The sequence below is a fragment of the Salvelinus fontinalis genome, chromosome 16 (assembly GCF_029448725.1).
Source record: "Salvelinus fontinalis isolate EN_2023a chromosome 16, ASM2944872v1, whole genome shotgun sequence".
Lineage (NCBI taxonomy): Eukaryota > Metazoa > Chordata > Actinopteri > Salmoniformes > Salmonidae > Salvelinus > Salvelinus fontinalis.
The window spans coordinates 31,040,205-31,053,842 of NC_074680.1; the positions used below are offsets into that span (position 1 = coordinate 31,040,205).

At 44.4% G+C, this 13,638-nt stretch overlaps 1 protein-coding gene across 18 annotated transcripts in view; it reads right to left on the reverse strand.

The window, feature by feature from the left end:
* Positions 1-13,638, reverse strand: part of kiaa1109 (KIAA1109 ortholog) — a 104,401-nt gene that overhangs the window by 74,702 nt on the left and 16,061 nt on the right. For all 18 annotated transcript variants that reach the window (XM_055865109.1, XM_055865108.1, XM_055865107.1 and 15 more), the window contains exons 12-21: positions 13,529-13,620; positions 13,095-13,212; positions 7,807-7,962; positions 7,584-7,681; positions 3,082-3,269; positions 2,846-2,952; positions 1,887-2,104; positions 1,531-1,749; positions 1,237-1,374; positions 5-181 (exon numbers count right to left, since the gene is read on the reverse strand). In XM_055865109.1, coding sequence (XP_055721084.1) covers positions 5-181; positions 1,237-1,374; positions 1,531-1,749; positions 1,887-2,104; positions 2,846-2,952; positions 3,082-3,269; positions 7,584-7,681; positions 7,807-7,962; positions 13,095-13,212; positions 13,529-13,620 — 1,511 coding nt within the window. The remainder of the gene's footprint in view (positions 1-4; positions 182-1,236; positions 1,375-1,530; positions 1,750-1,886; positions 2,105-2,845; positions 2,953-3,081; positions 3,270-7,583; positions 7,682-7,806; positions 7,963-13,094; positions 13,213-13,528; positions 13,621-13,638) is intronic.

The window sequence follows — 13,638 nt, forward strand, 5'->3', positions numbered from 1 at the left end:
AGACCTGTGGCACGGTGACTCTCCCCGTGAGGGCCCCAGCCTGCATGTCTATGAGCCAGGCGTACTCCAGGGTGTCTGTGCCTAGAGGCAGCCCCTGGGCTGAGAACATGGCGTGGGCACGCATCTGCAGGCCAGACAGACTCAGGTGGCCGTCCCTCAGAACACCATCAGACGTGGGCCGCTGTGTGGACACAGGTAATAATATTATTAATAATAACTTTGTGCAGTGTAAAGAAAGATGGAATTAACTTCAAATATGCATATATTTACGCATCACAGAAACAAACATTTTGTGGTTCTATATTATGCATGCACATGTACAGGTAACAAAATAAAGGAAACACTTGAGTAAATGAGGGATACAAAGTATATTGTAAGCAGGTGCTTTCACACTGGTGTGGTTCCTAAGATAATAAAGCAATTAACATCCTTTCATGCTCAGTTGCCAATTATTTTGCTGACCATGGCTAGAAGAGATCTAGGGGGTTTAAATGGTGTGTGTGTGTGTGTGTGTGTGTGCGTGTGCGTGTGTCTCAGTAACCAGATCTCAACCCAATTGAACACTTATGGGAGATTCTGGAGTGGCGCCTGAGACAGCGTTTTCCACCACCATCAACAAAACAACAATGATGGCATTTCTCATGGAAGAATGGTGACACTTCCCTCCAATAGAGTTCTGTAGAATCTATGCTAATGTGCATTGAAGCTGTTCTGGTGCCTATTAAGACACTATGTTGGTTTCCATTATTTTGGCAGTTACCTATACATCTATCATAAACCCATCACATGCAGACATCACAAAAAGACATCTTTGAATGGCTATTTTCTGCAGTTTGACTGTCAAATGGTAGTATTGTGCAATGTGCTTCTGTGCCATTCAAATTTTTAGCCAGCTGATCGACATTCACTGTACTCTCAAAACACTGAGTAACAACAAAACTCAGCTGTCTATTATCCTCAGCAGAAATCAGTTCTGAAGGTCATTGCATGAGGGAAGAGATTACCAGGGCATTTCAGGTAAAGCTCTAAGCTCTTAGCTCTGAGGCTCCTGTAATAACAAACCCAGGGCTACTGCTTAAGCATACAATCATAAACCATGTACTGCGTCATTCTTACACCAATCCAATGCTTTTAAATCCTTGTGAACATGAACAAATGCACCCTTTGGAGTGAAGGTAGAGGGTTCCTGTATGAATGCATCCCTAAAGATGGTCCCATCGATTGTGGTCGACTCACCTGGTAGTTGTCACTGATGAAGATATGAGCCGGGGAGAGCACAAGCTGGAGCATGGTCTCCTTATAGCCCTTCTTCATCTCAAAACAGAGCCTCTCTAAGAACCCAGAGGGGCCCTCAGGACTGTCGCTGCCACAGTGCTGTCCAGACACGTGGAAAGAGTTAGAAGAATGCGTGGGTTTAGGGGTATCTCCAGTCCTAGAACTGGCGCAAAGTGGTGCTGGTAGTAATGTGTTATGTGTTATGTGTTGATACAAATGGGTGGTTGTTGGATGGGTGGGTGGGGGTGGACTTACCATGGGCAGGCGTCCGTGCACCTTGTAGAGGTTGATGAGGACGGTGATGTCCCAGGGACGCAGGGCCAGGGGGTGAAGGGTGGCGGCAACCCTCCCGTCATCATCCTGGCCCAGTGGAGACCAGCCCAGGATGGAGGAGGTGGACAGGTAGGAAAGCACAGGGCTGGACACCGCCTCCTCAAAGTCTGTGTACATGTCGTCCTCGCCAAAGTAGTTCTCCTGCAGAAAGGAGGAGGGAAGGGTGGATGGATCAATCTTATGACTCATCCCTCAGATTTACAAAATTTCCCATTTACCATCCCTGGGAAAGTTTAGGATGAGTCACTGGAGTCTGTGTGTTGTGTCCCTGACTGTACCTTGATGGAGACGAGGGCCTTGAGCAGGGGCCCGTAGAGGATGATCTGGGAGTCGGGGGACATCTCCATCTCCACGTGGAGCCTGTCAGGGGTCAGCTCCGAGGGGTCTGTGATCACTCTGCTGTTAGGGGCAGAGCGGCGAGGCGGAGGAGGTTGGGGTACAGACGAGTGCTCAGGGGGGCGCAAGGACGACAGCATGGCATCCTCCATCTCCGACACTGCAGGGAAGGAGAAACACTTGCATACATAAGCACAGATTAAGACCATATAAACCAGAGGTCACCAAACGGTGGATTGTGATTGACTGGTCTATCTCCAAGGCATTTCTAGTCGATCACAAAACATTTTTTTTTTTTTTTTTTTTAAATCTGACGATAAAGCCTTGCCATCAGCTGGAAGACGGTGTCCCCTTTTGGTCAGTCTTAGCGAAGGGGGAGAGCTGAGGGACGATCAGACTGTGAGAGGCAGACCCTCTGATGCTCTCCCTCCACTAAGACTGACCATCAGATGCAGGCACCATCAGTCCAGTAAAATAAAGCAAATTGTTTAAATTCATGCTCACTCAGCTGTAATACAAGTAATACAACAAATTATGCTATATTACCAGTGTGATCATATACTTCAAGTTTTGAAATATCCTTTTTAAATGGCCTAAGAAGATTAACATTGGCAGGGTAATTCTAGCATAGCCAATATGCAGTGATAATGAACTGGGCCTATAGCCTACTGCACAAACCTCATTGCTACAGAACTGGTTTTAATAGGTTCATGTTGCATAGGCATACTGTTTTAAGTGATGTTTTTAAAACATTCTGAGCAGTAGATCTCGGCTCAGCGGTAGACTCAGAAAATGATCTTGGTTCAGAAAATTTTGGTGACCACAGATATAAACAGACATATGAACAGTATACACGTATTAACACAGACATGAACTTAAAACATAGGAGGCATCTGTTTACAGGACTGCTTGAGCTGTTCGTCTGCTTTCTGAGGATAGATAGGGTGCCAGGTGTAATCAATGATGAGCAGGAAGTTTGGGACAGTCCAACAGTCCACCCAGCCAGCCCTGGAGAACAAGAAACAAATGATTTACTTATTTCTCAATTAAACAAGCACCACAAGGCACAACCAGACAATTTGTTAGTAAATGATGGGTAAATACTGTAAAATAAAGGAGCTAGTGGGTCTAACTCACTCTGCATGGGTGATGTTCCTCCAGCGGGACTTGTTGAGTTTGGGCGGGCCGCTATGGCTCTGACTCTCCACAGGCATGCACATGTCAGGGGGCAACTTGCTGTTCTGGTATTCCTTGGCCAGGGTGAGCAGCGGGTACCTGCTGGGGTGGCAGTCTGGCAGGGACAGCCGCAGGTCTGTGTCTTCAGCCTGGGGTTTACACAGAGACGGAGACTTATGAGTGCCCACATGGATTAAGTACAGTAAATGCGTCAGCATGCTTCAGTTAGGCAGCCGCTAGGCGAACGGAACGAGTGTGCTCACGGACTCCCTTAAAAACGTGAAAAAAGCGTCAATAGTACTGTTTGCCCATTTTGAGATTTTTCTTTTTTTTTAATATAAAAAAAAAAAAAAAAAAAAAAATCACCTTTATTTAACCAGGTAGGCCAGTTGACAACAACTTCTCATTTACAACTGCGACCTGGCCAAAATAAAGCAAAGCAGTGTGACAAAAAAACGACAACACAGAGTTACACGTGGGATAAACAAAAGTACAGTCAATAACAAAATAAAAAAATCTATATACAGTGTGTGCAAATGGCGTAAGGAGGTAAGGCAATAAATATGCCATAGTAGCGAAGTAATTACAATTGATCAAATTAACACGAGTGATATATGTGCAGATGATGATGATGTGCAAGTAGATATACTAGTGTGCAAAAGAGCAAAAAAAAGTAAATACAAACAATATGTGGATGAGGTAGGTAGTTGGATGGGCTATTTACAGATGGGCTGTGTACAACTGCAGCGATCAGTAAGCTGCTCAGATAGCTGAAGCTTAAAGCTAGTGAGGGAGATATAAGTCTCCAACTTGAGCAATTTTTGCAATTCGATCCAGTCATTGGCAGCAGAGAACTAGAAGGAGAGGCGGCCAAAGGAAGAATTGGCTTTGGGGGTGACCAGTGAGATATACCTGCTGGAGCACGTGCTACGGGTGGGTGTTATGGTGACCAGTGAGCTGAGATAAGGCGGAGCTTTACCTAGCAAAGACTTAGATGACCTGGAGCCAGTGGGTCTGGCAACGAATATGTAGCGAGAGCCAGCCAACGAAAGCATACAGGTCGCAGTGGTGGGTGGTATATGGGGCTTTGGTGACAAAACGGATGGCACTGTGAGACTGCATCCAATTTGCTGAGTAGAGTGTTGGAGGCTATTTTGTAAATGACGTCGCCGAAGTCGAGGATCGGTAGGACAGTCAGTTTTACGAGGGTATGTTTGGCAGCATGAGTGAAGGAGGCTTTGTTGCGAAATAGGAAGTTAATTTAATTTTGGATTGGAGATGCTCAATATGAGTCTGGAAGGAGAGTTTACAGTCTAACCAGACACCTAGGTATTTGTAGTTGTCCATATATTCTAAATCAGAACCGTCCAGAGTAGTGATGCTAGTCGGGCGGGTGTGGGCAGCGATCGGTTGAAGAGCATGCATTTCATTTTACTAGCTTTTAAGAGCTGTTGGAGGCCACGGAAGCGTTTGGAGGTTTGTTAACACGGTGTCCAAAGAAGGGCCAGATGTATACAGAATGGTGTCGTCTGCGTAGAGGTGGATCAAGGAATCACCCGCAGTAAGAGCGACATTGTTGATATATACAGGGAAAAGAGTCGGCCCGAGAATTGAACCCTGTGGTACCCCCATAGAGACTGCCAGAGGTCCGGACAACAGGCCCTCCGATTTGTGAACCAGGCGAGGCAGTCACTAGAAAAACCAAGGCTGTTGAGTCTGCCGATAAGAATATGGTGATTGACAGAGTCGAAAGGCTTGGCCAGGTCGATGAAGACGGCTAAACAGTACTGTCTTTTATCAATGGCGGTTATGATATCGTTTAGGACCTTGTGTGTTGCTGACGTGCACCCATGACCAGCTCTGAAACCAGATTGCATAGCAGAGAAGGTACAGTGGGATTCAAAATGGTCATTGATCGGTTTGTTAACTTGGCTTTCGAAGACTTTAGAAAGGCAGGGTAGGATGGATATAGGTCTGTAACAGTTTGGGTCTAGAGTGTCACGCCCTTTGAAGTGGGGGATGACCGCGGCAGCTTTCTAATCTTTAGGAACCTCGGACGATACGAAAGAGAGGTTGAACAAATTAGTAATAGGGGTTGCAACAATGGTGGGGGATAATTTTAGAAAGAGAGGGTCCAGATTGTCTAGCCCAGCTGATTTGTACGGGTCCAGGTTTTGCAGCTCTTTCAGAACATCTTCTATCTGGATTTGGGTGAAGGAGAAGCTGGGGAGCCTTGGGCAAGTAGGTGCAGGGGGTGCGGAGCTGTTGGCCAGGGTTGGGGTAGCCAGGAAGAAAGCCGAGATGAAAAGCTTATTGAAATTCTCAATTATTGTGGATTTATCGGTAGTGACAGTGTTTCCTAGCCTCAGTGCAGTGGGCAGCTGGGAGGAGGTGCTCTTATTCTCCATGGACTTTATAGTGTCCCAGAACTTTATGGAGTTAAAGCTACAGGATGCAAATTTCTGTTTGAAAAAGCTAGCCTTTGCTTTCCTAACTGACTGTGTGTATTCGTTCCTGACTTCCCTGAAAAGTTGCATATCGCGGGGACTATTCGATGCTAGTGCAGTACCCCACAGGATGTTTTGTGCTGGTCGAGGGCAGTCAGGTCTGGAGTGAACCAAGGGCTATATCTGTTCCTGGTTCTACATTTTTTGAATGGGACATGCTTATTCAAGATGGTGAGGAAATTACTTTTAAAGAATAACCAGGCATCCTCTACTGACGGGATGAGGTCAATATCCTTCCAGGATATCCGGGCCAGGTCGATTAGAAAGGCCTGCTCACAGAAGTGTTTTAGGGAGCGTTTGACAGTGATGAAGGGTGGTCGTTTGACCGCGGACCCATAACGGATGCAGGGAATGAGGCAGTGATCGCTGAGATCCTGATTGAAAACAGCAGAGGTGTATTTGGAGGGCAAGTTAGTCAAAAGATGCCGTAGCCATTATAGACTTACTCAAAATAGTCAGAATTAATCGAAGATAACTCAAGAAATCGGTCATTTCGCAATGCTAGCTGTGCCACTAGAGATTCTGGGTTCGAGTCAAGGCTCTGTCGCAGTCGTCCGGGAGACCCGTGTGGCGGCGCACAATTGGCCCAGCGTCGTCCGGGTTAGGGAAGGGTTTGGCCGGCAGGGATGTCCTTGTCCCATCGCGCACTAGCGACTCCTGTGGCGGGCCGGGCGCAGTGCACGTTGAAACAGTCGTCAGGTGTTACGGGGTTTCCTCCGACACATTGGGGCAGCTGGCTTCCGGGTTAAGTAGGCATTGTGTCAAGAAGCAGTGCGGCTTGGTTGGGTTTCGGGGGGCGCATACCTCTCGACCGTCGCCTCTCCCGAGTCCGTACGGGAGTTGCAGCGTTGAGACAATTGGATACCACGAAATTGGGGTGAAAAAGGGGTAACAATGTTTTTTATAATAATAATAATTAATAATGTCATTAATTTTCATGTTTTTGACTCATTTTACATCTAAGAAGTTTGTTGCAGGATTTCTCATAAAAAAACTGCAGGAAAACAAGTCATCTCTCATTGACTGACAAAATACTTTATTGAAGAATCCCTACAGTACACCAATCACAGACGAATGGGCGTAGACTTCCGCTCCAGCTCCTGGCTGGAAAAAATCCTTATCGAAGTCCAAAACAAACTAAAACATTACAAAATGTCGACATAACATATGCACAAACTCTTCCGACCCGTTTCGGCTGGGAGCTTGCGGACGCCTTAAGGCAGGGGTTTTCAAAGATGGGTCCGCAGAGGTACTGCAGGGGGTCCGCAATATCTGTTCTTAACCCTGTTCAACATAGGTCTGGGAGGCTCACAGGGATATTGGTATCACAGTAGTCCTATACTCCACCAATTATACATTTTTCAACTCAATACTTCTTGTATACCGCTGTAATTTAAGCTTTAAAATGCACTATAATTTAAGCTTTAAAACTGCTAAGTTCTTTGCCGTATGGACAATGTGTATGTGTAGAATTACAGAATATTAGCTTTAAAGCTGCAACAACAAAACATCACGCTGCCACATAAATCTGTAGATTGCTGAACATTTGATTTAAAATGTTAATTCCCAGGACCCCAAGACTTGGTTTGTCCGGACATGCACTGCCGAAGTCATAGCCAAACTCTTTGTATGTTATTTTTTATCTCACTCGATTTGTGTTCTGATTATGAGGGGGTCCATGATACATTTGCTATCACAAAAGGGGTCCCAGGAGTGACTGATATGGCGCCGACAGAGATGGTCGCCTCGCTTCGCGTTATTAGGAAACTATGCAGCATTTTGCTTTTTATGTATTACAAGCATTTCGCTACACTCGCATTAACATCTGCTAACCATGTGTATGTGACCAATACAATTTGATGAGGCAAAAAGTTTGAGAACCCCTGCTGTAAGGGTTTTCCATTCTTCACATGATCAGAAAATCATGAAAAATCCCATCTGCTATTAACTACTCACCCTCAGACAGAACTTTGTATTGCAGGTGGTAGGGACATACTCATTAAAAGGCAATGTGAAATCAATGATCAGAGTCTCCCCACAAGCAGCCAGGTACACTGAAAGACAAAGGGATAATATCAAAAGTGCAGCCAAAGTGTAAACGTTCACTAAATTAACTATTTTGTTTACTCCTTGCGAATTATTGAGTTTGTTTATCATTGCATTCCAACAGCCCTCTCACCATTCTCCTGTTGCTTGGTGGAGCAGTCGATCCAGTTGTGCTGGTTGGCAGCCCAGATCATCTCAAACTGATGGAAGAGGACCTTGAACTTCCAGGCGTAAGGGACAAATGAGTAGATATCTGGGGCGCTGTCGCTGGCCCAGTCCCCGATCAGGTCTGGACATGGACAGAAACAAACCAAATGCATGATGTTAAAGGGATAATCCACCCTAGAAATTATGGTATGGGCATACTGATTCTATATATTTAAGAATTAAGGAATTCCTCGACCACGCTCACAAATTGGGGAAGACAAACATTCTATCCCATTGACCCCCATTATAAAAAAGAGCCAACTTGGCCGTAGATTTTTTGTTATAAAGAAATAACAAAACTTGCTTATTTTTTTGTATTTAACTAGGCAAGTCAGTTAAGAACAAATTCTTATTTACAACGACGGCCTACCCCAGCCAAACCCGGACGACGCTGGACCAATTGTGCACCGCCCTATGGGACAACCAACCACGGCCGGATGTGATACAGTCTGGATTCGAACCAGGGACTGAAGTGACGCCTCTTGCAGTGAGATGAAGTGCCTTAGACCGCTGAGCCACTCGGGAGCCCTGATAAACTGCTGTGTTGTTCAATGTACATGTAACCAGGTTACATGTACATGTATAACCAGGTCTATTTCCCACGTAGGGAAATAGAGCCTGCAAGAAGAGCCATGTGGATTCAGGCTACCCGGCGTATGTGGGGACCCAGTGTCCAAGAATCCTACACATAGCTGTGTGTGTAAAATATTTAATCACAGGTATGACACATTTAACTTAATTCGTATAGTCTGTTTGTAACTCCACTCACTACTTGTCGCTGTATAGTCTGTAACTCCACTCACTACTTGTCGCTGTATAGTCTGTTTGTAACTCCACTCACTACTTGTAGCTGTATAGTCTGTAACTCCACTCACTACTTGTAGCTGTATAGTCTGTTTGTAACTTCACTCACTACTTGTAGCTGTATAGTCTGTTTGTAAATTCACTCACTACTTGTAGCTGTATAGACTGTTTGTAACTCGACTCACTACTTGTAGCTGTATAGTCCGTTTGTAACTACACTCACTACTTGTAGCTGTATAGACTGTTTGTTCGTGTTGTTGGTCTTTGCATGAGGGAAGCCCCACAATATTTCGTTTTTCTAAGTAGTTAGAACTTTTTGTTGTTGATGCTTTGAGTAAAATGGGTAACCTAGGTAACCACAGGTTGTTTTCCCCACAGGTGTGCAGGGCCGCAACTTCTATCCAATACCGACTGGGACTATACTGGTCTAGAACACATCCATCTGTCTGTAGAAAGTATATATGTTGTTCAAATGTACTCAGTGCGCTGCCAAATTAATATCCTTTCTTCCTTCAACTACCATGGCGCAAAGCGTTTTTTTCTCCTCCGTCTCCCTGCACGCAGGGCCCTTGCACGTTGCCAGAGCAACCTGACACACAGCTTTGAGGTAGAAACACAATCTCTACCAGGTTGAACATGGTGAGTTTGTAAGTCCTAAATTGAGTGCCGTTTGCTTCAGGGATTTTACAACTACTTCACATGCTGATATTGACTGGTATTATTGTGTGTAGCTATGTTTTCTAGCTAGCTACCTACCTAGTTAGCCAGCCAGCCTCCCTTTTTAGAGAGAATTTGCATTGCGGTTTTTGTCGTCGACTCCGCAGACTTCCACAATTTTTACTTTGCTCCCTAACTTATTATAACCATGAAATGCAAAAACATTTTCACAACATATATTGTTCTCAGTTGTGTTATTTAACAATGTAAATCACAAGGAATTTGTGGTTTTGAGTGGATTATTCCTTTAAGGGCAGATCTGTACAGTGCATTCAGAAAGTATTCAGATGCCTTTTTCCACATTTTGTTACAGCCTTATTCTAAAATGTATTAAATAAATAAAAAATCCTCAATCTACACACAATAACCCATAATGACAACGCGAAAACAGGTTTCGAAATTCTAGAAAATGTAGGGGGAAAAAAGAAATACCTTATTTACATAAGTATTTAGACCCTTTGCTATGAGACTCGAAATTGAGCTCAGGTGCATCCTGTTTTCATTGATCATCCTTAAGATGTTTCTACAACTTGGAGTCCAGTCCACCTGTCATAAATGCAATTGATTGGGCATGATTCGGAAAGGCACACACGTGTCTATATAAGGTCCCACAGTTGGCAGTGCATGTCAGAGCAAAAACCAAGCCATGAGGTCGAAGGAATTGTCTGTAGAGCTCCAAGACAGGATTGTGTCAAGGCACAGATCTGGGGAAGGTTACTAAAACAATTCTACCACATTGAAGGTCCCCAAAAACACAGTGGCCTACATCATTCTTAAATGGAAGAAGTTTGGAAGCACCAAGACTCTTCCTAGAGCTGACCGCCCGGCCAAACTGAGCAATCGGGGGAGAAGGTGCTTGGTCAGGGAGGTGACCAAGAACCCGATGGTCACTCTGACAGAGCTCTAGAGTTCCTCTGTGGAGATGGGAGAACCTTCCAGAAGGACAACCATCTTTGCAGCCCTCCACCAATCAGGCCTTTATGGTAGTGGCCAGACAGAAGCCACTCCTCAGTAAAATGCACATATCCTTCAGGTGCTAAAAGCTATCTGAAGTACTCTGATCATGAGAAACAAGATTCTCTGGTCTGATGAAACCAAGATTGAACTCTTTGGCTCCAATGCCAAGCGTCACTTCTGGAGTAAACCTGGCACCATCCCTACGGTGAAGCATGGTGGTGGCAGCATCATTCTGCGGGGATGTTTTTCAGCAGCAAGGACTGGGAGACTAGTCAGAATCAAGGGAAATATGAACGGAGCAAAGTACAGAGAGATCATTGATGAAAACCTGCTCCAGAGCGCTCAGGACCTCAGACAAAGGTTCACCCTCGAACAGGACAACAACCCTAAGCACACAGCCAAGACAACGGAGGACTGGCTTTAGAACAAGTCTCAGAATGTCCTTGAGTGGCCCAGCCAGAGCCCGGACTTGAACCCAATCGAACATCTCTGGAGAGACCTGAAAATAGCTGTGCAGCGACGATCCCCATCCAACCAGAGAGCTTGACAGGATCTGCAGAGAACAATGGGAGAAACTCCCCAACTACAGGTGTGCCAAGCTTTTAGCGTCATACCCAAGAAGACTTGAGGCTGTTATCGCTGCCAAGGGCTTTAACAAAGTACTGAGTAAAGGGTCTGAATACTTATGAAAATGTGATATCAGTTTTTTATTTTTAATACATTTCCAAACATAACAAAAAACTGTTTTTGCTTTGTCATTATGTGGTATTGTGTGTAAATTGATGAGGCAGTAACGTAACAAAATGTGGAAAAAGTAATGGTCTGAATATTTTCAGAATGCACTGTACACGCAGTAGCTTTCATTCAGTTTAATATACAGTACCAGCCAAAAGTAATGCCAAGAGTGTGCTAAGCTGTCATCAAGGCAAAGGGTGGCTACTTTGAAGAACCTAAATTATAAAATATATTTAGATTTGTTTAACATTGTTTTGTTACTATATGATTCCATGTGTTGTTTCATAGTTTTGATGTCTTCACTATTATTCTACAATGTAGAAAATAGTAAAAATAATGAAAAAACCTGGAATTAGTAGGTGTGTCCAAACTTTTGACTGGTACTGTACAGTCGTGGCCAAAAGTTGAGAATGACACAAATATTAACTTCCACAAAGTTTGCTGCTTCAGTGTCTTTAGATATTTTTGTCAGATGTTACTATGGAATACTGAAGTATAAAACAAGCATTTCATAAGTGTCAAAGGCTTTTATTGACAATTACATGAAGTTGATGCAAAAAGCCAATATTTGCAATGTTGACCCTTCTTTTTCAAGACCTCTGTAATCCGCCCTGGCATGCTGTCAATTAACTTCTGGGCCACATCCTGACTGATGGCAGCCCATTCTTGCATAATCAATGCTTGGAGTTTGTCAGAATTTGTGGGTTTTTGTTTGTCCGCCCGCCTCTTGAGGATTGACCACAAGTTCTCAATGGGATTCAGGTCTGGGGAGTTTCCTGGCCATGGACCCAAAATATCAATGTTTTGTTCCCCGAGACACTTAGTTATCACTTTTGCCTTATTGCAAGGTGCTCCATCATGCTGGAAAAGGCATTGTTCGTCACCAAACTGTTCCTGAATGGTTGGGAGAAGTTGCTCTCGGAGGATGTGTTGGTACCATTCTTTATTCATGGCTGTGTTCTTTGGCAAAATTGTGAGTGAGCCCACTCCCTTGGCTGAGAAGCAACCCCACACATGAATGGTCTCAGGATGCTTTACTGTTGGCATGACACAGGACTGATGGTAGCGCTCACCTTATCTTCTCCGGACAAGCTTTTTTCCAGATGCCCCAAACAATCGGAAAGGCGATTCAGAGAAAATGACTTTACCCCAGTCCTCAGCAGTCCAATCCCTGTACCTTTTGCAAAATATCAGTCTGTCCCTGATGTTTTTCCTGGAGAGAAGTGGCTTCTTTGCTGCCCTTCTTGACACCAGGCCATCCTCCAAAAGTCTTCGCCTCACTGTGCGTACAGATGCACTCACACCTGCCTGCTGACATTCCTGAGCAAGCTCTGTACTGGTGGTGCCCCAATCCCAAAGCTGAATCAACTTTAGGAGACGGTCCTGGCGCTTGCTGGACTTTCTTGGGCGCCCTGAAGACTTCTTCACAACAATTGATCCGCTCTCCTTGAAGTTCTTGATGATCCGATAAATGGTTGATTTAGGTGCAATCTTACGGGCAGCAATATCCTGGCTTCGCGCCCTTTTTGTGCAAAGCAATGATGACGGCACGTGTTTCCTTGCAGGCAACCATGGTTGACAGAGGAAGAACAATGATTCCAAGCACCACCCTTCTTTTGAAGCTTCCAGACTGTTATTCAAACTCAAATCAGCATGACAGAGTTATCTCCAGCCTTGTCCTCGTCAACACAAAGACCCGTGTTAACGAGAGAATCACTGACATGATGTCAGCTGGTCCTATTGTGGCAGGGCTGAAATGCAGTGGAAATGTTTTTTTGGGGGGGGAATTCAGTTAATTTGCATGGCAAAGAGGGACTTTGCAATTAATTGCAATTCATCTGATCACTGTTCATATCATTCTGGAGTATATGCAAATTGCAATCATACAAACTGAGGCAGCAGACTTTGTGAAAATTTATATTTGTGTCATTCTCAAAACTTTTGGCCACGACTGTATGTGTATAATACATTTGTCTATAGACAAAGGAAAGGGGGTCTTACCTGTGAAGAAGTTCTTCTGGGCGTAAATGAAGTGATAGGTGGCCTTGTACACCTCTATCTCACAGTTCCAGGACTGGGGCATGTTCCATACACAGGGATAGCTGGCAATCACATGGAACTGCGGGGACATGTAAAGGTAATAATTTTTTGGATGGGCTATGTCTGATTTATTTTTTTACTGTCTTTTTTGCCATTTATGAATGTGTTATTAAATGTGTTTTTATAGGGGCTATAGTAGTAAAGGCCACATTTTTGTATATCATTTTTTATACCTAAAGGGGTCCTAAAATTCTAAATCAAATAGTGAAATGATCCATGGAATGAATTTGAATCCCAAAAATCACTCTATTGCAGGTCAAAACTTGTATTGGAAATTCAGGCTATGGCTTGTGGTAGAATAGGACCCCTACAGATTCCTATTGTACGGTACTTACAGCCAGCATCTCAGCCTCCAGTAGGGTCCTGTACTGCATGCTGGTGGTGGTGTCAACATGGAGCAGCTGACCTTTGATTGTGGGAGAGTAGCCTGGGGAGAGAGAGGAGA